Source organism: Thamnophis sirtalis, unplaced genomic scaffold (assembly GCF_051295495.1).
Source record: "Thamnophis sirtalis isolate CommonGarterSnake01/CBP01778 unplaced genomic scaffold, rThaSir2_p1.2 scaffold_10, whole genome shotgun sequence".
Lineage (NCBI taxonomy): Eukaryota > Metazoa > Chordata > Lepidosauria > Squamata > Natricidae > Thamnophis > Thamnophis sirtalis.
This window is the reverse complement of record NW_028261390.1, coordinates 1,188,155-1,213,906: the sequence shown is the minus strand read 5'-3', so window position 1 is coordinate 1,213,906 and position 25,752 is coordinate 1,188,155. Positions and strand designations below refer to the sequence as shown.

Sequence of the window (25,752 nt, the reverse complement as noted above, 5' to 3'; positions counted from 1 at the left end):
GCCTGGTCTTCCTGCCCTCTGCCCTCTGGAGAGGCCCCCACAGCACAGATGTGTCTGTGGAGGAGGCCAGCCTTGCTGGAGCCCACTGAGCAGGTCACAACCTTTACAGAAATGGTGGCTGTAGATGTCAGACCTCATGGAGTTGACGGGGACCGGGCTGGAGGGGGGGTGAGGTGGTGGCCCGTGAAGGAAGGCCTCTTTGGGAAGCTGCTGGGGGGGGGGCGCTACCTCTGGAGCGCTCGCTGACCTTCGGCTGGGGGGGGGGGACGACGACTCCCCATCCGAACAAAGCCAGAAGATTAAACTTGGTGGAAACCACGGAAGGTGTCCGTTTCGGCGGAAGGGAATTGGGCTCAACAGCTGGCCGCGAAGAGCAGGAAGCAAAGCCTTCTGGAGATGTTGGTGGCTGGAGATCCGAGATGAACGTTAGAAGACGAGAGGAACGTTAGAAGACGTGAGCCCAGCAAAGCCAAGCCTTCTTTTCAAGTAGAACAGCTGTTTGTAGCTACAACTGCTGAAAATATTGACGTCAGCGAGATTCGAACAGTTTGACACAATGGCCAGATATGGGAGATTCCACTCTGTACCCTACAATGAGCGTCTCTGCATTTGAAGAGCGGCCGAGGTAGAAGGCCTGGCTCACATCCTTTTAGCAGATGAACGGAGCTGGAAGGGCCTTTGCAGGTCATCTAGTCCAACCCCCTGCCCAAATAGGAGACCCTACTCCTGCCTCTACCGAGCCTATTTGATTGTTGCCTGTATAAGCGGGTGAGGGACAGGTGCCACGGTCCATATACCAAAGGAATAACGCATTGGGACCCCCGTATCAAAACCTTATGTGCGACCAGAACAGGAAAATAACATTTAAACACAGCACAGTCCTTAAACAAGATCTGCAAATGTGGGACTGATTGGGGCAGATTGCAGGAATGACACCGAAATATCGTTTTATCATATTTTATCCATAATCTCAAATTATTGCATTTTGTTCCAGTTTCATTTTCAATCCTATTTTGTTCCAATCGCATTTTAAATTGCATTTATCAAATTTTAGTAATCATTCGTTTCTGGAACTCTGTACTTTGATACGGCCCAGGGGCCCATCAATCAATCAATCAATCAAATGGAAGATGTGACACAGTCCGTTGTCCTCATGTAGGGTCTCCACCGATGGCTTGTCTCATGTGAAGCTCACCGTTCCTTTCACACAATTACTGTGGCAGCATTCTGGCCTCTTTCCGTCCTGGTGGCTTTTCCAGGCCACGGAAAAACTTTGCTACTTTGAGATTTGCGATGAAGGGAGGAATGGAAAAAAGATGGAAGAAGGACAGGAAGGAAGCAAGTGGCGAACTTCCAGGGTTGGAGCATTTACAACTTCTGGACAACTTGACTCCAGAAGTTGTGAATGCTCCAAACACTGGAAGTTTTTAAGAAGAGATTGGAGAACCATTTGTCTGAAGTGGTGTAGGGTTTCCTTCCCAAGCACGGGGTTGGACTAGAAGACCTCCAAGGTCCCTTCCAACTCTGTTATTCTAAGAGAAGTACTTTCTATCAATGGCTTTCAAAAAAAAACATTTTCCCCAATTTTCTTGTTTCAAGCACTGCGGTAGAAGGTTGCCCAAATTTGGAGAAAGCCCAAAGGAGATCAATTACTTGGGTTAAAAAATTAATTTATACAAAGAAATCTATCTTTATTGGTACAGTGATGCAAAATCAGGTCATCTGACTTGGCTGTTCAATGCTTCATCAAGGTGAAGATTTGGGACTAGGAAAAGGAGTCTCTCCCCCCCCCCTCAGGTGGTCTTTGAAGGTGCTGGTTCTTACCATTAAAACCCTACATGGCTTCAAGAACAGGCAAAATGATTAGGAGAATCTAGAACAGGGGTGTCCAAACTTGGGAACTTTTAAGACTTGTGGACTTCAACTCCCAGAATTCCCCAGCCAGCATGGGCATTCTAGGAGTTGAAGTCCACAAGTCTTTTTTCTTTTTTTTCTTTCTTTTCCCCCCCCAACTTTAATGTGTTTTTATTTTCCATTTCATTTTCGTGCAGTCACATATATACTGTGCATAACCGGGGCCGTATAACATTAAACAATAAACACAGCCATTCCTCTTGTCAACAATACCCCCAAAAATAGAAACCCAATGTACCTCTTCGACCCTCCATACACCCTTTCTTTCGCCCCCCTCCAACTTCCCTTCTTCCAGTCCACAAGTCTTAAAGTTCCCAAGTTTGGACCTCCCCTGTTCGACAATGTCTCAAATTGTATAGGTTCTCCTTGTCTCAAATTATATAGGGACCGCTTGCCACTTGTCTCAAATTGTGTAGGGTCTCCTGCTCAAACAGGGAGTTGGACCAAGGTGGCGCAGTGGTTAAATGCAGCACTGCAGGCTACTGCTAGATCAGCAGTTCAGTGGTTCAAATCCCACTGGCTCAGGGTTGACTCAGCCTTCCATCCTTCCGAGGTGGGTAAAATGAGGACCCAGATTGTTGGGGGCAATATGCTGACTCTCTGTAAACCGCTTAGAGAGGGCTGAAAGCCCTATGAAGCGGTATATAAGTCTACTGCTATTGCTATTGCTATTGGACTAGAAGACCCCCAAGGTCCCTTCCAGCTCTCTTCTGATTGATTGACTGAGGCTGGGGGCTGAAGCGTATAAAGAACAGTTGCAGGGATTGATAACGGCTTGTTTAATGGGGGGGAAAAGGACTGGGGGTGACGTGATAGCAATGTTCCAATATTTGAGGGGCTGCCACAAAGAGGAGGGGATCAACCTATTCTCCAAAGCCCCTTGAAGGCAGGACGAGAGGTAACAGATGGAAACTCATCAAGGAGAGAAGCAACGCGGAACTAAAGAGGAAATTTCCCGATAGTGAGAAGAATTAACCAGTGGAACAACTTGCCACCAGAAATTGTGGGTGCTCCATCACTGGAGGTTTTCAGGAAGAAACTGGACGACCTTAGGACTGAAATGGTACAGGATTTCCTGCTTGAGCAGGGGGCTGGGTTAGAAGACCTCCAAGGTGCCCTTTTATTCTTCTAGCCCACAACTCCCAGCAAATTAGGGGTGGGGGAGTCAATCTAACCATCTTCTAATCCAGTGTTTCTCAACCTTGGCGACTTGAAATCCTGTGGACTTCAACTCCCAGAATCCCCCAGCCAGCTCTCGCTGGCTGGGGGATTCTGGGAGTTGAAGTCCACAGGATTTCAAGTCGCCAAGGTTGAGAAACACGGTTCTAATCCTTGAGGGGTTGCCACAAAGAAGTGGAGGATCAACCTATTCTCCAAAGCAGTTGAAGGCAGGGCAAGAAGTAACAGATGGGAACTTATCAACTAAGAACCAAGAAGTAAATTTCCTGCGTGTGGAAACAATTAGCCAGTGGAACTGCTTGCCTCCAGAAGTTGAGGGTGCTCCATCGCTGGAGGTTTTCAAGAAGAGATTTAGACAGCCATCTGTCTGGTATAGTATAAGGTCTCCTCTTCTAGCAGAGGGTTGGGCTAGAAGACCTCTAAGGTCCCTTCCGACTCTTGTTGTTCTGTATTCTATTCTGTCTATCCTCTTCCTCCAGAGCAGTGTTTCTCCACCTTGGCGACTTTAAGTCCTGTGGACTTCAACTCCCAGAATCCCCCAGCCAGCTCTCGCTGGCTGGGGGATTCTGGGAGTTGAAGTCCACAGGACTTAAAGTCGCCAAGGTGGAGAAACACTGCTCCAGATCGACCTGTCCCTGTCTGATGGCATCAAGGGAAGACACGCCGTAAGGGCCTCTCTGTCGGCCAACGGGAAGGACTACCAAGGGGGCAGACGCCAAAGATGGTGGAGGGGCTACTTCCGGTTTTAAATTATGAACGACATTGACACGATTTTAAGCTCAATGACTTCGACACAGGAACACCGTAAATAACTCAATTTCTTTTTCCAGCTCAGAACTTTCGTTCTTTTCCATCGCAACGAGTCTCTGGCAACCCCATAACTCCCTCTGGTTTCCCCTTTCTCTGCAGCCTACCGGACCGTCTGTGGGGTGAATGGCCCGCTGGTAGTCCTGGACAATGTGAAGGTAAGTGATGGCCTATTCCCTCCCCCCCACTCCCCGGTGGAATACAGATAGTCCTCGACTTACGGCCACATCTATCTATCTATCTATCTATCTATCTATCTATCTATCTATCTATCTATCTTTCTTTCTTTCTTTCTTTCTTTCTTCTTCTGTCTACTGTCTGTCTGCCTATCATTCTCTCTCTGTCGCCCTTCCTTTCTTCCATCCTATCTATCTATCTATCTATCTATCTATCTATCTATCTATCATCTATCTATCTATCTATCTATCTATCTATCTATCTATCTATCATCTATCTATCTATCTATCTATCTATCTATCTTCTTCCATCATCTACTGTCTGTCTATAATTATCTTTCTTCCTCCTTCTCACTTTCTGTCTTCCTATCATCTATTGCCTATCTGTCTATCATTCTCTCTCTTTCTTCCTTCCATCCTATCTATCTATCTATCTATCATCTATCTATCTATCTATCTATCTATCTATCATCTATCTATCTATCTATCTATCTATCTATCTATCTATCTATCATCTATCTATCTATCTATCTATCTATCTATCTATCTTTCTTTCTTCTTCTGTCTACTGTCTGTCTGCCTATCATTCTCTCTCTGTCGCCCTTCCTTCCTTCCATCCTATCTATCTATCTATCTATCTATCTATCTATCTATCTATCTATCTATCTATCTATCATTATCTATCTATCTTCTTCCATCATCTACTGTCTGTCTATAATTATCTTTCTTCCTCCTTCTCACTGTCTGTCTTCCTATCATCTATTGCCTATCTATCATTCTCTCTCTTTCTTCCTTCCATCCTATCTATCTATCTATCTATCTATCTATCTATCTATCTATCTATCTATCTATCTATCTATCTTTCTTCTTCTGTCTACTGTCTGTCTGCCTATCATTCTCTCTCTGTCGCCCTTCCTTCCTTCCATCCTATCTATCTATCTATCTATCTATCTATCTATCTATCTATCTATCTATCATCTATCTATCTATCTATCTATCTATCTATCTATCTCTATCTATCTATCTATCTATCTATCTATCTATCTATCTATCTATCATCTATCTATCTATCTATCTCTCTCTCTCTATCTATCTATCTATCTATCTATCTATCTATCTATCTATCTATCTATCTATCTATCTATCTATCTATCTATCTATCTATCTATCTCTATTTCTCAAAATCTCTTTATTCTTCTAGCTCTCTCATTCTATCACCTACCTACCTACCTACCTACCTACCTACCTACCTACCTACCTACCTACCTACATCTGTCTGTCTGTCTGTCTGTCTGTCTGTCTGTCTGTCTGTCTGTCTATTATCTAGCCGTCCACCCATTTCTCTCCCCCACCCCCCATCCATCAGTTGCAGGACCAAAAACCGAAATCCGAGGCTGTGGTCAGGTAGTAGGCGACCGGGCGCCCTCTAGTGGCCAAAGAGGGCCCACATTGAAATCTGTTTCTGGGTCCCTTTACAAGGTTTATTGGGGAGCCCAGGAAAAGAAAGGGAGGTTGGGGTGGGGTCCAAAACGTGGGCTTGAGAATCACCTTGATGGGAGATCTGGAGTCCAAAGAGCTTTCTGGAGAGTGCACAATTTCACCTAAGCTGTGGCAGAGAGAGTGGGGGGAGAGAGGGAGGGGGAGGAGGAGGAGGGAGGGAGAGATTGGCAGGCAGGTAGGATAGGCTAGGAGAGATAAAAAGATGAGACAGAGAGATAGAGGGAGTGGGGAGAGTTCAGACACGGACGTGAGTTCCCTTTGGTGTCTTCCCTGCAGTTCGCCCAGTACGCAGAGATCGTCAACTTCACTCTCCCCAACGGAAGCCATCGGAGTGGGCAGGTGCTGGAGGTGACTGGATCCAAAGCCATCGTCCAGGTGAGTGGAAGGGACCCATGGCGCCCTCCAGAGGGCAGAAGGGGATCTTGATAGAAACCCAATCCGTCATAAACATCTCTGAATGCCGACTTCGGGACATTTGCACCAGAGAAAGTCATGGTAACTACAGGCAGTCCTCAAGATACGACCACAAGCGAGCCCGAAATTTCTGTTGCTAAGCGTTTCCTTCCTTCCTTCCTTCCTTCCTTCCTTCCTTCCTTCCTTCCTTCTGTCCTTCCTTCCTTCCTTCTGTCCTTCCTTCCTTCCTTCCTTCCGTCGTTCCTTCTGTCGTTCCTTCCTTCCTTCTGTCTTTTCCTTCCTTCCTTCCTTCCTTCTTTCCTTCCTTCCTTCCTTCCTTCTGTCCTTCCTTCCTTCCTTCCTTCCTTCTTTCCTTCCTTCCTTCCTTCCGTCGTTCCTTCCGTCGTTCCTTCCTTCCTTCTGTCTTTTCCTTCCTTCCTTCCTTCCTTCCTTCCTTCCTTCCTTCCTTCCTTCCTTCTGTCCTTCCTTCCTTCCTTCCTTCTGTCTTTTCCTTCCTTCCTTCCTTCCTTCCTTCCTTCCTTCCTTCCTTCCTTCCTTCCTTCCTTCTGTCCTTCCTTCCTTCCTTCCTTCTGTCTTTTCCTTCCTTCCTTCCTTCCTTCCTTCCTTCCTTCCTTCCTTCCTTCCTTCCTTCCTTCCTTCCTTCCTTCCTTCCTTGAGATCCAAGCTAGAATTAAGGAGAAACTCCCCAGCAGTGAGAACAATTAATCATTCATCAGAAGTGGTGGGGGCTCCATCGCTGGAGGTTTTCAAGAAGAGATTGGACAAGGGTTTGTCTGCAATGACCCAGGATCCCCCTTTTGACCAGGGGGCTGGTCTAGAAGACCTCCAGGGCCCCTTCCTTCTCTGTTATTCTGTCCCTGTTAAGCCCACCCAATCGCAGCTGCTGCAGGAACTTCCTCCACTCCACCCGGGAGGGTTTTCCGTCCCCATTAGGTCATGGCATGGCCTCAAACTCTGCCATCCTGTCCTTCGTTGCCCAGCCGTGCAGGGGAAATCCGGTGGCCACGTGGGCCGAGGAGGGCAGGGAGGGCACCCCAGGGCACGGAGAGGGCATCGGGTTGGCGAAGGATGCCTGTTCCAAGAAGGCCGGCTAATCCTTCACGTCCCGGGTGCCAACCAGTCAGCTGGCAGCTGGATTGAGCCAGCAGGGGGGGGGGGAGATTCAGCGCACGCGTGGCGGCTGGCTCCGTGGCTCTAAATAGAAAGCAGGGCTGCAGGGACAAAGCAGGCAGCTTAGGCTCAAGCTGGCACGTGGCTCCCTCTGGAGAGCGGCCCGAACTCTCAGCCGAGGTCTCAAAGGAAGGATTGTCGGCTGGATTCCAGAAGAGGATTTTGCAAAGCGGCTCCTGGGAGGGGGGGGTCTTCTGGACTTCCCACACCGAGCAGGGTCCCCACAGGGTCCGGTCGATGGCCAAAGGCGCCCCCAAAACACACCAACCACGGGGAGAATCCTGGCAGCTGCCCTCGTGATGTTTCGGACCGTCCCTTGTGCCTTCAAGTTGACCCTGAACACTGGAAGGGAGCTTTGGGTCACTGAGTTTAGGGTCCTGTCAGCCCCTCTCTTTCTGAGGGCCACCTAGAGGTTCTCTATCTGTGTTTCTTTTCATTTGTTTCTATCCTGCCTTCCAGCAGCCCCTCGTCCTGGAGAGCTTTGGAAAAGAGCAGGGAGAACACAAAGTCATCTGTTAAATGTCCGTGCGCTTTACGGGCCAACTTCTTCCCCTCCAAGGGACACCAGGAGTCAGGCAGTAGATGAAACGATTATGGCTGGTTGCACAGCCAGCCAGATGTGGGGACGGGGTCTGGCATTGTTGTCCACCCCTGGGGACCCTCCCCAAGGACCTGAGATGTGGTAGTTGGATAAGATTGCAGTGCAGAGAAGAACAACAAAGAGGATTAGGGGACTGGAGGCTAAAACATACGAAGAACGGTTGCAGGAACTGGATATCTCTAGTTTAATGAAAAGAAGGACCAGGGGAGACATGATAGCAGACTTCCAATCTCTCAGGGGCTGCCCCAAAGAAGAGGGAGTCAAACTGTTCTCCAAGGCACCTGAGGGCAGGACAAGAAGCAATGGGTGGAAACTCATCAAGGAGAGAAGCAACTTAGAACTTAGGAGGAATTTCCTGACAGTGAGAAGAATTGATTAGTGGAACAGAAGTTACCCCCAGAAGTTGGGGAGGGGAGTAGGGGAGGGAATTAGTCTTTGGCCAGTTGCTGACCTTTCCCCTCTGAAGGTCCACCTGGGAGAATTGCCCCCTCTGCCCCCCTCCCCTCTGCCCCAGCTGCTTCCAGGCAGCTGCAGGGTTGACCTGCTGGCACCCTCAGCAGGGCGTCTGCCAACCTTTGCTCCTCCAGGGTGGAGACCTTTGGGGTGCCAATCCTCCGACCCCCACACATCACTGGGTGGAAGGGGCTTAGACCTGTCCTGGACATGGGGCAGGAGAGGAGACAGCTCCAGCCACCCAAGGGGGGAAATCCAGCAAGTTCTGACAGGTTCTGGAGAACCGGTAGCGGAAATTTTGAGTAGTTTGGAGAACCGGGAAATGCCACCTCTGGCTGGCCCCAGAATTCAGTGGGAATGGGGATTTTGCAGTATCCTTCCCTGCCCCCGTCTACCACGCCACACCACGCCCACCATGCCACACCCACACCCATGCCACACCCACCACACCACGCCCACCATGCCACACCCACATTTTTAGTAAAAAAATAGAATTTCCCCACTGCATCCACCCACTCGTGGCAGAGGTGTGAAGATTATCTTGCAAGGGGTCGGACCAGGCAGTCCCACCGTCTGTGTGTGTGTGTGTGTGTGTGTGTGTGTGTGTGTGTGTGTCAGAGAGAGAAAGGGGGGGGGTCCTGAATGATTGGCATGGGCAGGGAGGGAGGGAGGGAGGGGGGGAGGGGGGTCCTGGACAGGAAGCGGCGCTGAAGCCCTTTTGCTGCTAATCCTCCTTAATGGCCAGTGATGGGCTCTGTGGCCTTTGCCTCTGCAGGTATTTGAAGGCACATCTGGCATCGATGCCCACAAGACTTCCTGTGAGTTCACGGGAGACATTCTCCGCACACCGGTCTCCGAGGACATGCTGGGTAGGTGGCGCCTCTTTGGGTGAATCACCACGATCGGTGGCTCCAGGACGGTCCAGCAGGGGTGCCAAACTCATTGTCATCAAGGGCTGCATCTGGGCTATGGTTGACCTCAGGGAGCCGGCCGGGCGTGGCCAGCTTGATGTCATTCACTGGGCCTGGCTGACTGTGGGGGTGTGGCCAACTGGGTGGGTGTGGACAGCTTGATGTCACTCACTGGGCATGGTTGACTGGTGGGTGTGGCTGACTGGGTGGGCGTGGACAGCTGGATGTCACTCACTGGGCTGGCTGACTGGGTGGGCGTGGCCAGCTTGATGTCATTCACTGGGCCTGGCTGACTGTGGGGGTGTGGCCAACTGGGTGGGTGTGGACAGCTTGATGTCACTCACTGGGCATGGCCGACTGGTGGGTGTGGCTGACTGGGTGGGCGTGGACAGCTGGATGTCACTCACTGGGCTGGCTGACTGGGTGGGCGTGGCCAGCTTGATGTCACTCACTGGGCCTGGCTGACTGGGTGGGCGTGGACAGCTTGATGTCACTCACTGGGCATGGCCGACTGGGTGGTATGCTGGTATGTTTCCTCTTCGCACTGGGTAGACATGGCCGAAGCCACACCGGCCTGACCCTTACATTTTCTAGGATGGCCCCGTGGGCCGGACCGTCCATATCACAGGCCAGATCCGGCCCAGGGGCCTTGTGTTTAACACCCCTGAGTTACCGGAAGGCCCCCAGGGACCAAGGGGAGAAGAAAGCCACCATAAAAGCTTCCTAGAACAACAGAGTTGCAAGGGACCCGGGAGGTCCTCTAGTCCAACCCCCTGCCTTTGAGGGAAGAGAAGATTCCAGGCTGGTCTTCCTTCTCTGAGTCTGGACACAGAGCGATGAGGATCTTGGGGGTTGGAGGGGAACCCCATGGAAATGAAGCAGCTCTTGAATCCAAGACCCTTGGTCCACCGAAGCTCCTTTTCAGGTGGATTGTGGGGGGGGGGGAAGGAGAGGGAAGCTACCTGTGGTTGCCATGATCTGGGGGATCTCCAAGTCAAGGGCTGCAGGAACCTGAGGATGGGGAGGGCAATCCGAGGCCCTCTGGCTCCTCTTGACGGTGATGTGACCCAACATCTCCCGAGCCTTGCTCTTTTCCAGCAAAAGATCGCCTGATGCGCGGTGACAGAAGACGCGCCATTGGAGAAAGAGTTGGTGTGGCCTTCAAGAGGAGAAACGGCCTGGCTTCCCCTTTGGGAGAGCTGTGAAGCTATCTGGACGCCCTCCTGGATGGCTCTGCTCTTCTGGGCCGGGTCATCCGTGGGTCTGCACATGAAGGCCTCCATGGGGCTCTTCTGGGGTGACATTACCTGGATTCAGCTGCTCTCTGGTGGTCCTGTTGGAGGCACCATCACAGAATAACAGAGCTGGAAGACATGACCAGGGGAGGGGGTCTTGGAGGTCTTCTAGTCGAACCCCCTGCTCAAACAGGAGGCCCTCTGCCATTCCAGAAAAAAGTGGCTGTCCAATCTCTTCTTGAAAGCCTCCAGTGACAGAGCACCCACAACCTCTGGAGGCAGGCAGTTCCACTGGTTAATTGTAAAATTCCTCCTTCGTTTTAGGTTGCTTCTCTGCTTGATTAGGTTCCATCCATTGCTTTTTCTCCTGCCTTTGGATGCTTTGCAGAATAGCTTGACTTCCTCTTCTCTGAAGGGAACGCTACGCTTAGAATCACCACGCTAGAAGGGACCTTAGAGGTCTTCTAGTCCAACCCCCTGATCAAGCAGGAGACCCTCTACCATTTCAGACAAATGGCTGCCCAATCTCTTCTAAGCCTCCAGTGATGGAGCACCCTCAATTTATGGAGGCAAGTTGTTCCACTGATCAGTTCCTCTCAGGCAATTTCTCCTTAATTCTAAGTTGCTTCTCTCCTTGATTAGTTTCCACCCATTGCTTCTTGTTCTACCCTCAGGTGCCTTGGAGAATAGCTTGACTCCCTCTCCTTTGTGGCAGCCCCTGAGAGATTGGAAGACTGCTATCATGTCTCCCCTGGTCCTTCTCTTCACTAGACCAGCCATGCCCAATTCCAGCAACCGTTCTTCATATAGAACAACACAGTTGGAAGGGACCTTGGAGGTCTTCTAGTCCAACCCTCTGCTCAGGCAGGAAACCCTACACCACTTCAGACAGATGGTTATCCAACATCTTCTTAAAAACTTTCAGTGTTGGAGCATTTATAATTCTGGTGGCAAGTTGTTCCACTGGTTAATTGTCCTCACTGTCATGAAATTTCTCCTCAGTTCAAGGTTGCTTCTCTCCTTGATTAGTTTCCATTCATTGCTTCTTGTTCTGCCCTCAGGTGCCTTGGAGAATAGTTTGACTCCCTCTTCTTTGTGGCAGCCCCTGAGATATCGGAAGACTCCCATCATGTCTCCCCTGGTCCTTCTTTTCATTATACTACCCAATTCCTGCAACCGTTCTTCATATGTTTTAGCCTCCAGTCCCCTCATCCTCTTTCTTGCTCTTCTCTGCACTCTTTCCAGAGTCTCAACATCTTTTCTGCATCGTGGCGACCAAAACTGAATGCAAATATTCCAAGTGTGGCCTCACCAAGGCCTTATAAAGTGGTATTTTCATGTGATCTTGATTCCATCCCTCTGTTGATGCAGCCAAAAGTCTTGAAGCTCCTTGAGGTGGCATTCCTTCGGTTGGGCTAAGTTTGAAAGACACTGTCCACCTGTTCAGGTTCTCCAATCACAGTTGACCCTTCCTCTCTTCTGCCCCCCCCCCCACATCCTTCACCCAGATCTTTGGGGTGCTCCTCTGCAGGGTCTCTTCTCATTGCAGGCCGAGTCTTCAACGGTTCAGCCAAGCCCATCGACAGAGGCCCCGTGGTGATGGCCGAGGACTTCCTGGACATTAACGGTGAGGCCCCTCAGTTGGCTTGGCGGGGGTGGGGCAGGGGGAGGGAGGAGGGGGCGCAGGGCAGGGTGGGGCTAGGAATCGTGGCAGGAGGAGCCTCCTGGGTGAAGAACCCCAAGGGCCGAGTGGGAGAGTTGAGCCCCTGGCCGAGCTTTGTGCAGGTTTCGGACATTAAACTAAACGGAGATCATTTGGGGAAGCCAGGCATGGTGGCTCAAGTATTGCTTTTCTGTTTTGCAACTGAACAAGGGAGAAGATGGGAGGAGGGAGGAAGAGCTTCAAAAGGACGACTTGTGGGTGGTGATTTTAAGAAATGGAAGGTCTCCCCCTTTGGGCTTTGATTTGGCAAAAGCATTGAAGAAGAAGAGGAAGCAGGGAGGGGGCCAAGGAGCCTCCCTTTGGAAGACTAAATTGTGTCTTTAGTCCTTCAGAAACTAAGCACTAAGATTTACACTGGGATAATTCCTTCCTTCCTTCTTTCCTTCCTTCCTCCCTCTTTTTCTCCTTCTTTCCTTCCCTCCTTTCCTATTCTTCCTTTCCCATCTCTCTCCCTCCCTTCCTTCCTTTCCTATCTCCTTCCTTCCTCTCATTTCCCTTCTCCTTCCTTCCTTCGTCCCTCCCTCCCTTCTCCTTCCTTCCTTCTTTCCTTCCTTCCCTCCTTTCCTGTTCTTCCGTTTCCATCTCTCTCCCTCCCTTCCTTCCTTTCCTATCTCCTTCCTTCTTCTCATTTCCCTTCTCCTTCCTTCCTCCCTCACTCTTTTTTCCTTCTTTCCTTCTTTCCCTCCTCCCTCCCTCTTTTTCTCCTTCCTTCCTTCTTCCCTCCCTTCCTTTCCTATCTCCTTCCTTCCTCTCATTTCCCTTCTCCTTCCTTCCTCCCTCCCTCTTTTTTCCTTCCTTCTTTCCCTCCTCCCTCCCTCTTTTTCTCCTTCCTTCCTTCCTTCCTTCTTTCCCTTCCTTCCTTTCCTATCTCCCTCCTTCCTCTCATTTCCATCTCCTCCCTCTCTCCCTTCTGCAGGGCAGCCCATCAACCCTCAAGGCCGCATTTACCCCGAGGAGATGATCCAGACGGGCCTCTCCCCCATCGACGTCATGAACAGCATCGCCCGAGGACAGAAAATCCCCATCTTCTCCGCCGCTGGTCTCCCCCACAACGAGGTACGCCCTCCCCCCCGAGCCCCCCTTTTGCTCCATAGGAGGGGAGCAGGATGGCTCCCGAGGGTCTTTGGAGAGAGGGTTTTCCATCCTTTGGGAGTGCCAAAGTCAGTTGCTGAGGCTGGAGTCCTGGCTCTCCGACTGACTGCCGTTCCCATCTTCCACTGCCTCTCCCGGCCTCTTCCTTTCCTCTTCGTCCCAGATCGCAGCTCAGATCTGCAGGCAGGCTGGCCTGGTGAAGAAATCAAAGGACGTGGTGGATTACCACGAGGACAACTTCGCCATCGTCTTCGCTGCCATGGGGGTAAGTCCCGTCTTCCGCCGAGGGCTCTGGAAACCACTTCATCCACTGGAGGCCTTCAAGGAGAGGCTGGATTGTGTAGGGTCTCCTGCTTGGGCGGGGGGGGGGGGGGGTTGGACTAGATGACCTCCAAGGTCCCTCCCAACTGTTAATCTGGTCTGAAAGAGATGCTTCTTTCTGGATGCTGGACCTCCTCTTGGCCAGAAACAGCGAGACCATCCCTTGTTTCCCACTGAAGGACCTTTGGCTGAGATGTTCCTTCAAAGTTTCCCTCCCAGTTTCCCAAGCCCCACTTCTAACATCCCAGATAGTCCTCGTCATATGACCATAATTGAGGATAAGCAGCAAACACCGGGCCGTTGTTGGCGGCTTCTATCTATCCCCAACTCAAGACAAAGAATTCAAGAGTAAACAGATGTCCAATCAATCAGGACTGGGACTACCACCGACCCTCCAAGCTGCAGACACTGTATCTAAATAGAGAGCAAACACACACCCCTTCTAGCACTAGTTGGGTTGTGAAACGCCTCCAAGAAAACAGCCCAGCTTAAAAAGCATCAAGGAGCCCCCAGTCTTTTTCCTCCCTCCTCCCCTCCTCTCTCCTCTTCCTTCTGAAGAACTGAACTGAGCTAAAGAACTGAAGAAGCTTCTTGGATGAGAAGCAAAAGGTTTTCAAGGAAAACATCAAGGAAGTCCCGTTTCCTTTTGAAAAAAAGCACCTTTGGGCACAGAGAATAGAAAGGAAGAGAAGAGAATGCCAAGTAGAATAGAAAATGAAGAGAAGAGAAAAAAAGATAATATAAAAGAGAAGATAATGCCAAATAGAATAGAAATAGAAGAGGAAGAGGAGAGGAAGAGAAGATTGAAGAGAAGATAATACCAAACAGAATAGAAAATTAATAGAATAGAATAGAACAGAACAGAACAGAGGAGGAAGAGGAAGAGGAGAGGAGAAGAAAAGGGATGGGAAGAGAAGAGAAGAGAAGGAAAGAGAAGAGAAGGAAAGAGAAAAGAAGGGAAGAGAAGGGAAGGGAAGAGAAGAGAAGGAAAGAGAAGAGAAGGAAAGAGAAGAGAAGGGAAGAGAAGAGAAGGAAAGAGAAGAGAAGGGAAGAGAAGAGAAGAATTCTTGACAAGACTTTCACTTCCAAAATGGAGGAAATAATTTCCATCTCGCTGGGTTTTCAGAGCAATAATTCGCACAACCCTTGTTTTTAATTCCACAACAAGATCTTTTTCTGATTGTGCCCTCAAGTGGACAAATATATATATATATATAGGACGGAAGCCTGAAAAATGCTGATTTTCCTTCTTCCTGGAGTCTTATGTATCCCCCCCGCCCCCCGCCACACACATAAACACTCAGGACCTGAAAATGCCCCCACTTTTAAACAGAAAATCTGCTTTTCCTGAATTTTTCGACGCATTTTGTTAAAGGAACTCTAAAAAAATCTCCCCATTTTGGGACCCATCGTAAATAACCACATTGCAAAAAAAAAAGAGATCATTTCTTGACAGATGTTTAGAGTTTGGGGAACTAATTAGGTTCCCCTTATTTTGGTCTTTGACAAAGTTATCTGTGCAAAGAATTTAGAGCCGGCATTAGGGAAGTTTGCCGAAGGAAGGAATCCTGCTTTCATTTCCTTTAGTGCAGAAATCACACAACTACTAGAGTGAAAACTTAAATGGGATTTTAACAATGGTATTCAGTGGAGGCGAATTAAGAAACGGGATTCTAGGAATGTGTTTTATTGTAGTTTTTCACATGTGGCAACTCTTAGTGTGGAGTTGAACTCCCAGCTTGCTGGCTGGGGAATTCTGGGAGTTGAAGTCCATACATCTTAGAGTTGCTAAAGTTGAGAAACACCCCAATAAAGACTTTTTGGAGAATCAATCTACAATCTTACATCTGTCAGGCCTGCAACCATATTTTCTTTTGGATCCTTGATCTGCCACACTTTCTATTATTCTTCTATGGTGGCAAAATGGGAGGAGGGATTGTAAGGAGTTAGACGATAGGTAGCCATAACAACATTCTTCCTAGAAAGCCAAGGTCATCCTTTGTCTCTGCACCTCTGCACCTGACCGGAACTGGATGGGAGGAAGCTGCCAGCGTGGCAGTGGGGGATTGGACCGTGGGATGGGCCTGTGGGTTTGGGGGCCAAGACCTTGGACTTTCAACTGGGTGGGGGAAACCGGGAAGCTTTCAGAATCGGGTTTTCCCAGATGTGCCAACATGGCTCTCTTCATCAATTGGGACTTTGAGGAATGCTTTGCCTTGGAGTTTGATTTAATTTCGGATGCTATTTGGGACCCTGACATTAACCCGAATCAGAACATCTTTGGCTAAATCTACTTGAAGGCGAGAAGCCAGATTTTGAACCAGCAAGGGAAATACTCCACCCACAGACTTAAAAACAACAACAACAACAGCTCAATTATTTTCCTTCCCCTTTATTTTCTGTGTTTTGGTCCGATACCCTAAACCAGTGTTTCTCAACCTTGTCAACTTGAAGATGTCTGGACTTCAACTCCCAGGTTAACAACGCTTAGCGTCTAGTCCAGTGTTTCTCAACCTTGTCAACTTGAAGATGTCTGGACTTCAACTCCCAGGTTAACAACGCTTAGCGTCTAGTCCAGTGTTTCTCAACCTTGTCAACTTGAAGATGTCCGGACTTCAACTCCCAGAATTCCCCAGCCAGCGAATGCTGGCTGGGGAATTCTGGGAGTTGAAGTCCAGACATCTTCAAGTTGACAAGGTTGAGAAACACTGCCCCAAACTGAATCCATGAAAGCTTGAAAGGGAGGAGTAACGGGTAGGAGGGGGCGATGGTCCTCGTCTTCTGGCCAACGGCTCCACGAGAGTCTTCTTCATTGGCAGGTCAACATGGAAACGGCTCGGTACTTCAAGTCGGACTTCGAGGAGAATGGGTCCATGGAGAACGTCTGCCTCTTCCTCAACTTGGCCAACGACCCCACGTGAGTCACAGCCTGGGTCCTGGGGGACAGGATGATGGCAACCACAGCACGCCCAGGCCCCCCCGGGGGGGGCTTGGAGGCTAGGATTAGATTAACAGAGTTGGAAGGGACCTTGGAGGTCACCTAGTCCAACCCCACTCCACCCAAGCAGGAGACCTTACTCCATTTCTGACTGATGGCAGTCCAGTCTCTTCTTGAAAGCCTCCAGTGATATTGGGGTGGGGGTGCACTGGATACCTTTATCTCTATAGATAGATAGGCAGAGAATAGAATAAAGAATGAATGGAATGGAATAGAATAAAATAGAATAGGATAGGATAGAATAGAATAGAATAGAATAAAAATGAATGGAATGAAATGGAATGGAATAGAATAGAATAGAATAGAATAGAGAATGAATGGAATGGAATAGAATAGAATAGAGAATGAATGGAATGGAATAGAATAGAATAAAAATGAATGGAATGGAATAGAATAGAATAAAAATGAATGGAATGGAATGGAATAGAATGGAATAGAATAGAATAAAAAATGAATGGAATGGAATGGAATGGAATGGAATAGAATAGAATAGAGAATGAATGGAATGGAATAGAATAGAATAAAAATGAATTGAATAGAATAAAGAAAGAAAGAATGGAATAGAATAGAATAGAATAAAAATGAATGGAATAGAATAGAATGGAATAGAATAGAATAGAGAATGAATGGAATGGAATAGAATAGAATAAAAATGAATTGAATAGAATAGAATAAAGAAACAAAGAATGGAATGGAATAGAATAAAGAATGAATGGAATAGAATGGAATAGAATAGAATAGAATAGAGAATGAATGGAATGGAATAGAATGGAATGGAATAGAATAAAAATGAATGGAATACAATGGAATAGAATAGAATAGAATAGAGAATGAATGGAATGGAATAGAATAGAATAAAAATGAATAGAATAGAATAGAATAGAATAAAGAAAGAAAGAATGGAATGGAATAGAATAAAGAATGAATGGAATAGAATGGAATAGAATGGAATAGAATGGAATAGAATGGAATAGAATGGAATAGAATAAAGTATGAATGGAATAGCAGTAGCAATAGCAGTTAGACTTATATACCGCTTCATAGGGCTTTCAGCCCTCTCTAAGCGGTTTACAGAGTCAGCATATATTGCCCCCAACAACAATCCGGGTCCTCATTTTTACCCACCTCGGAAGGATGGAAGGCTGAGACAACCCTGAGCCGGTGAGATTTGAACCGCCGAACTGCAGAACTGCAGTCAGCTGAAGTAGCCTGCAGTGCTGCATTTAACCACTGCGCCACCTCGGCTCTGTGATAGAATCACAGTTGGAAGGGACCTTGTGGGTCATCCAGTCCAACCCCTTGCCCAAGCAGGAGACCCTACACAATTTCTGGCCGATGGCAGCCCAGTCTCTTCTCGAAAGCTTCCAGTGATGAAGTTCCCACAACTTCCGACGAACGGTTGCAGGAATGGGGTGTGTCCTGCCTAACGAACAGAAGGACTAGGGGTGACATGACGGCAGTCTTCCAATATTTGAGGGGCTCAAGCTATTCTCCAAAGCACCCGAGGGGCAGGACAAGAAGCAATGGGTGGAAACTAACCAAGGAGAGAAGCGACTTAGAACTGAGGAGGAATTTCCTGACAGTGAGAACAATTAAGCAGGGGAACAGAATTTGCCACCAGACGTTGTGAATGCTCCATCGCTGGAGGCTTTTAAGAATTGATCGCAGAGCCCTTTGTCTGAAATGGCTTAGGGTTTCCTCCTTGAAGGGGGTGGGGGCTGGACTAGAAGACCTCCGAGGCCCCTTCCCACTGTGGTATTCTCCTGCAGAATCGAGCGGATTATCACCCCCCGTCTGGCTCTGACCACCGCTGAGTTCTTGGCCTATCAGTGTGAGAAGCACGTTCTGGTGATCTTGACCGACATGAGTTCCTACGCCGAGGCCCTGCGGGAGGTCAGTGGGTCAGTGCTGGACGGGTGAGGGGAGGATGGAGATGGGGGGTCAAGGGTCAGACCCGGCTTCTTGTCTCTTGGACTTCCCTCCATAGGTCTCCGCGGCCAGAGAAGAGGTCCCTGGACGACGGGGGTTTCCTGGCTACATGTATACTGACCTGGCCACCATCTACGAGCGAGCAGGGCGGGTGGAGGGCAGGAACGGCTCCATCACGCAGATACCCATCTTGACCATGCCCAACGATGGTGAGGAAGGGCAGCAAGAGCTCAAACTCTCGGCCGAGATAGCTGACCCCTGGGGTAGAAATCCATGTGGGGGTCTGGAGACGCCGTGCTGGGAAAGTGGGGAGGGGGGCTCTGGGATCACAAAGGAAATGCAACCTGGGTGGTCCTCAACTTACAGCCACAATTGACTCTCAGGTTTTCCACTGCTAAGCAAGACAGTTGTGAGTTTTGCCCATGTTCACAAGCTTCTGCACCCGGGGCTCTAACTTAGGATGGTCTGCCTTGAGGTTCTCTTGGAAGGAGGAGGATCCGTCATCAAAATTAAGAAGGAAAAAAACAACAATGCAAAAGTAAACTAATGGAACAATAAAATAAACAAGGCAAAAAAACTCACAAAGAAAATACATCAATAGGACTAGTGAAATATATCTAAATCTATATCACACACACACACAGACAAATCTATATCTATCACCTATCAGTCTATCTGCAGAGAAGAGCAACCAGGAGGATGAGGGGACGGGGGACTAAAACAGACGATGAACGGTTGCAGGAACTGGGCATGGCTGGTCTGGAGAAGAGAAGGACCAGGGGAGACGTGAGGGCATCTTCCAATATTTGAGGGGCTTCCACAGAGAGGAGTTAGGGGTCAAACTATTTCCAAAAGCCCCCGAAGGCCAGAGAAGGAAGAATGGATGGGAACTGGACAAGGAGAGGTTCAACCTGGAAATAAGGAGGAATTTCCTGACAGTGAGAACCATCAACCGATGGGACAGAAGTTGCCTTTGGAAGTTGTGGGAGCTTCACCACTGGAAGCTTTTGAAGAAGAGACTGGCCTGCCCTCTGTCAGAAATGGCGTAGGGTCTCCTGCTTGGGCAGCAGAGGGTTGGACTAGATGACCCACAAGATCCCTTCCAATTGTGATTTGATTCTATTTGATTCTGCTCTGCTCTGTTCTATTCCTTTCATTCTTATTTCTATCCTATCCTATCCTAGAAGGATGGATGGATGGATGGATGGATAGATAGATGATAGATAGATAGATAGATAGATAGATAGATAGATAGATAGATAGATGATAGATAGATAGATAGATAGATAGATAGATAGATAGATAGATGATAGATGGATGGATGGATGGATGGATGGATGGATAGATAGATAGATGATAGATAAATAGATAGATGATAGATAGATAGATAGATAGATAGATAGATAGATAGATAGAGATAGATGATAGATAGATAGAGATAGATAGATAGATAGATGATAGATAGATAGATAGATAGATAGATAGATAGATGATAGATAGATACATAGATAGATAGATGATAGATAGATAGATAGATAGATAGATAGATAGATAGATAGATAGATAGATAGATGATAGATAGATGATAGATAGATAGATAGATAGATAGATGATAGATAGATAGATAGATAGATAGATAGATAGATAGATAGATAGATAGATAGATGATAGACAGATAGATGATAGATACAATAGATAGATAGATATATGATAGATAGATAGATACATAGATAGATAGATAGATAGATAGATAGATAGATAGATAGATAGACAGACAGACAGACTGACAGACAGACAGATAGATTGATAGATAAATAGATGATAGATAGATAGATAGATAGATAGATAGATAGATAGATAGAAGATAGATAGATAGATAGATAGATAGATAGATAGATAGATAGATGGATAGAAGATAGATAGCTAGATGATAGCTAGATGATAGATAGATGATAGATAGATAGATAGATAGATAGATAGATAGATAGATAGATAGATAGATAGATAGATAGATAGATAGATAGAAGATAGATAGATAGAGATAGATAGATGGATGGATGGATGGATGGATGGATGGATGGATGGATGGATGGATGGATGGATGGATGGATGGATCCAGTGCACCCCCTCCTCCCACCCCAATGCCAGATGCTTTTTAACTTGAACACCAAACAATTCTGGCCTCTTTGGAGAGAGAGAATTCCTTGCACTCCGTCGTCATTCGGTGCCGCCCCAGACAGACCGAGGGCTCCCCAAGAATCCTCCTGCGTCCCAACCCGGAAAATGATGTTGAGGGAGGCTCTCCTGGGGAACAGGCCAACCCACCAACCCACCAAGAAGGCTGGGCCTCTGCTGCCTCCTGGCCTCTTCCTACTCCAGATGCCTCCAAGCGCAACCTATCTCAGGTGCTCTGATCTGGAGCTCTGCACTCCAGTCCAACGTCGATGGGAAGCTGTGGGAAGGGAGAAGCAGGCGAAAAGACCCCGGTCCCAGTTCCTCCTCGGTGCCCCACAGGTTCTCCTAATTCTCAGGGGACTCTGAAACCAGAGAGGAACCTCTACACCAGCTGGGTGAATTATGAGTCGAGAGGGATGGTTCTGAGGAGGAAGCAGAGGGAGACTTTCGTTTGTGGCTCTGGAGTCTCTTGACTCTGCTGGGCTCAAGGGTCTGGTGGGTGGAAAAGTCATCAAGGAGGGGACCCCGAAGGCAGGAGAAGCAGCAATGGGTGGAACGTCATCAAGGAGAGAAGCCACCTAAAAGGAAGGAGACAGTGAGAACAATCAGTCAATGATTATTCAAGAGCTGGCCTTCAGGTGTGGTGGGGGCTCCGTCAGTGGAGGCTTTCAAGAAGAGAAGGCATTTCTCTGCAATGGTGGGGGGTTTCCTGCCTGAGCAGGGGGCTGGAGTAGAAGACCTCCAAGGCCCATATCCCACTCTGTCATTCTGACCCTGCTTATGGCTTCTTCTGTCTCCATGCAGATATCACCCACCCCATTCCGGATTTGACCGGCTTCATAACCGAAGGGCAAATTTATGTGGACCGACAGCTTCACAATAGGCAGGTAAATGTTCTGGCTCTTCCTCCTCCTCCTGCTGTCCTTGTGGGTGCATCAGAGAGTCCAGAGGTCCTCCTGCTCCACCACCACCTCCTGGGACCCGTGAAACCACCTCCTGGGACCAGCAGGAGACAAGGCACCATGGGGCCAGTTTCATCCCCTCCAGGAGCCATCAGATTCACAGAGAAGACCTTTCTAAATTTAATTAGGTAGATAGATAGATAGATAGATAGATAGATAGATAGATAGATAGATAGATAGAAAATAGATAGATAGATAGATAGATAGATAGATAGATAGATAATAGATAGATAGATAGATAGATAATAGATAGATAGATAGATAGATAGATAGATAGATAGATAGATAGATAGATAGAAAATAGATAGATAGATAGATAGATAGATAATAGATAGATAGATAGATAGATAGATAGATAATAGATAGATAGATAGATAGATAGATAGATAGATAGATAATAGATAGATAGATAGACAGATAATAGATAGATAGATAGAGAGAGAGAGAGAGAGAGAGAGAGAGAGATAGAGAGATAGAGAGAGATAAATAGATAGATAGATAGATGATAGATAGATAGATAGATGATAGATAGATAGATAGATAGATAGATAGATAGATAGATAGATAGATAGATAGATAGTAAGATAGTAAGATACAAGATAGATGGATAGATGGATAGATGGATAGATGGATAGATGGATAGATGGATAGATATAGATAGACAGAGATAGATAGATAGAGAGAGATAGATAGATAGATAGATAGATAGATGATAGATAGATAGATAGATGATAGATAGATAGATAGATAGATAGATAGATAGATAGATAGATAGATAGATAGATAGATAGATAGATAGATAGAGATAGATCCTTAGGCGCTCTAAGGATCTTCTTCCACTCCACTCCCATTTGATCTGGGGATCTTAGCTCTCCCCAAAACAGATTCCTCGTTGTTGTCCCCTTTGTGACTTTGCGTTTTCTTGGGCCGCAGATCTATCCCCCCATCAACGTGCTGCCGTCTCTCTCCCGTCTGATGAAATCAGCCATTGGAGAAGGCATGACCAGGAAGGACCACGGAGATGTTTCCAATCAATTGGTAAAAGAAATCTGGCCCAAAACGGTGGAAGGTCTCCTGCTTGGGCTGGGGGGGGGGGGTTAGACTAGATGACCTCCAACGTCCCTTCCAACTCTGCTATTGTATTGGTATTGTATTGTATTTAAATAACAGCCTAGGCAGAGGGTTGGACTAGAAGACCTCCAACGTCCCTTCCAACTCTGCTATTGTATTGTATTGTATTTAAATAACTCGCTTAAGAACTGCAGGGAATTCACTTAACAACGGTGGCAAGAAAGGTTGTGAAATGGGGCTCAACAAAGCTCTCCCTTAGCAACCGAAATGTTGAGCTCCATTTAAGTTCAAGGACCACCTGTACCATACGTGGTTAGCACTACCTAACAGAGATAATTTTGGGGGGTACATCTGGAAGACAAACACACACACACATCTGTCCAGAGGGGCTTCTGTCTGTCCCCGTTCCCCCCGTTTCTTGATGTGACCCAGGTCAGGATTCCGAGTGACTGTCTTGCTTTGCGCCCAGTATGCGTGTTACGCCATCGGCAAAGATGTCCAGGCCATGAAAGCTGTGGTGGGAGAAGAGGCCCTCTCGGCGGATGACCTCCTCTACTTGGAGTTCCTACAGAAGTTTGAGAAGCAGTTCATTGCTCAAGGTATGGGGGGAAGAAGCCATGGACAAGGGGGACCCCAAAAGTGCCTTCCCCCTCCCCAAGAGACAACTGGACTTCTCTGAAGATGTATTGCTCCTCATCATCCAAGAAGCTTCTTCAGCTCTTCAGAAGCTTCTTCCCATCCTTGCTGAGAACTCACCCACCTTCTTCTCTGACGTGTGGGTGAGGTTGGGTGACCTATTTGGGGTGGGATGGGAGGAGGAAGTCTGAGTGAAATATTTCCTCCCCTTTGCTATTTTTACTCGATTGACTTAAGTTTCAGCGTGACTGTCGTTCCTCTGGTTCTCAGCCCATTGTGGAGCCTGTTAACGTTGCAAGGAAAGAGGGAGGCAGCATTAAGGAATAAAATTCATTTTATGACCCCCTGGTGGCCCAGTGGTGAGACTGCAGCATTGCAGGTTGACTCTGCCCACTGCCAGGAGTTCGATCCTGACCGGCTCAAGATTGACTCAGCCTTCCGTCCTTTCGAGGTCGGTAAAATGAGGACCCAGATTGTTGGGGGCAAGAGGCTGACTCTGTAAACCGCTTGGAGAGGGTTGTAAACAACTGTGAAGTGTTATATAAGTCTAAGTTATATCTATCATTTAGATGTAGATTTCCTCCTTTCTTTTTCTTTCTTTCTTTCTTTCTATCATCCATCTTTCTATCATCCATCTTCTATATCTATCTATATCTATCTATCCTTTCTTTCTATCTATCTATCATCCATCTTTTTATCTATCTATCTATATATCCATCCATCATCTATCTATTATCCATCCATCTTTCTTTCTCTCTCTCTCTTTCTTTCTCTATTTTCATCCATCTTTCTATCTATATCTATATCTATATCTATATCTATATCTATATCTATATCTATATCTATATCTATATCTATATCTATATCTATATCTATATCTATATCTATATCTATATCTATATCATCTATATCTATATCTATATCTATATCTATATCATCTATATCTATATCTATATCTATATCTATATCTATATCTATATCTATATCTATATCTATATCTATATCTATATCTATATCTATATCTATATCTATATCTATATCTATATCTATATCTATATCTATATCTATATCATCTATATCTAATCTATGTATCTATATCTATATCTCTATATCTCTATATCTATATCTATATCTATATCTATATCTATATCTATATCGATATCGATATCGATATCGATATCGATATCGATATCTATATCTATATCTATATCTATATCTATATCTATATCTATATCTATATCTATATCTATATCTATATCTATATCTATATCTATATCTATATCTATATCTATATCTATATCTATATCTATATCTATATCTATATCTATATAATCTATATCTATATCATCATCTATATCTAATCTACATCCATCCATCCATCCTCCATCATCTATCATCTATCATAATCATTGATGACAGATGAATCGTGGTAGCACAGTGGTTAGAAAGCAGCATTGCAGGCCAACTCTGCCCATTGCCAGTAGTTCAATCCTGACCGGCTCAAGGTTGACTCAGCCTTCCATCCTTCCGAGGTGGGTCAAATGAGGACCCAGATGGTTGGGGGGTGGGGGGGGCAAGAGGCTGACTCTGTAAACCGCCTTAGAGAGGGCTGGACAGCCCTGTGAAGTGGTATAAAAATCCGAGGGCAATTGCTAGTGCTATTTTGATATAAAACTTTGGGCCCTTCGTAATTGATTTTGTGGTTGGCTTCTCCCAGGCGCCTACGAGAACAGGACCATCTTCGAGTCCTTGGACATAGGATGGCAGTTGCTCCGTATCTTCCCCAAAGAACTGCTGAAAAGGATCCCGGAAAGCATCTTGGCTGAATATTATCCCCGGGAGGCCAAAGGAAATCCAGGCTCCGACACAGCGCTCTGAACCCCGGCCTGTCCGAACCCTCCTTCAGGAGAGAGCTGGGCTCAAACGTGCTCAGCAGATGGGGAGAAGACGCTTCTCGGGATACGAAGCCCGTTTCTTGCATTGGAATCCAATCCAAACTCCACTTTGCAAAGGTCCCTGAGTCCCATATCTCGACTTCCTGCTTGGCAGCTGTCCAAAAAGACCACCCACTCGCTTTTCGGGCTGCGCAACAATTGGGGATACACGCTGTCCGATTCCAAATAAAAACAAACAAAGTTCTGAGAACTTCTTCTGGGTTCCTCTCTGTCATTAGACTTCCTTTCCTTTCCACACTCTCACGGGTTTGGCAAACTACAAAGCTTTTAAACCGGTGGGAACTTAGAGCCGGTTTAATGTCAGGGTTCCAAGTAATATATATCCAAGGGTGAAATCCAGCAGGTTCTGGAGAACCGGTAGCGGAAATTTTGAGTAATTCAAAGAACCAGTAGCAGAAATTTTGAATAGTTCGGGAGAACGGGTAGCAGAAATTTTCAGTAGTTCGAAGAACCGGCAGCAGAATTTTTCAGTAGTTCGGAGAACTGGTAGCAGAAATTTTGAGTAGTTTGGAGAACCGGCAACAGAAATT

The 25,752-nt window shown here is 47.0% G+C and overlaps 1 protein-coding gene across 1 annotated transcript in view; it reads left to right on the top strand.

Annotated features, from left to right (window-relative positions):
• The window catches only part of ATP6V1B1 (ATPase H+ transporting V1 subunit B1), a 30,265-nt gene extending 4,859 nt beyond the window's left edge, over positions 1–25,406 (top strand). Inside the window, exons 2-14 of the mRNA XM_087723713.1 lie at positions 4,003–4,058; positions 5,853–5,951; positions 8,990–9,083; positions 11,910–11,987; positions 13,000–13,139; positions 13,339–13,440; positions 16,316–16,413; positions 18,264–18,387; positions 18,482–18,632; positions 21,403–21,485; positions 22,494–22,598; positions 23,101–23,230; positions 24,985–25,406. Coding sequence (XP_087579839.1) covers positions 4,003–4,058; positions 5,853–5,951; positions 8,990–9,083; positions 11,910–11,987; positions 13,000–13,139; positions 13,339–13,440; positions 16,316–16,413; positions 18,264–18,387; positions 18,482–18,632; positions 21,403–21,485; positions 22,494–22,598; positions 23,101–23,230; positions 24,985–25,145 — 1,421 coding nt within the window. The 3' untranslated portion in view covers positions 25,146–25,406. The remainder of the gene's footprint in view (positions 1–4,002; positions 4,059–5,852; positions 5,952–8,989; positions 9,084–11,909; positions 11,988–12,999; positions 13,140–13,338; positions 13,441–16,315; positions 16,414–18,263; positions 18,388–18,481; positions 18,633–21,402; positions 21,486–22,493; positions 22,599–23,100; positions 23,231–24,984) is intronic.
• The last annotated feature ends 346 nt before the right edge of the window (positions 25,407–25,752 follow it).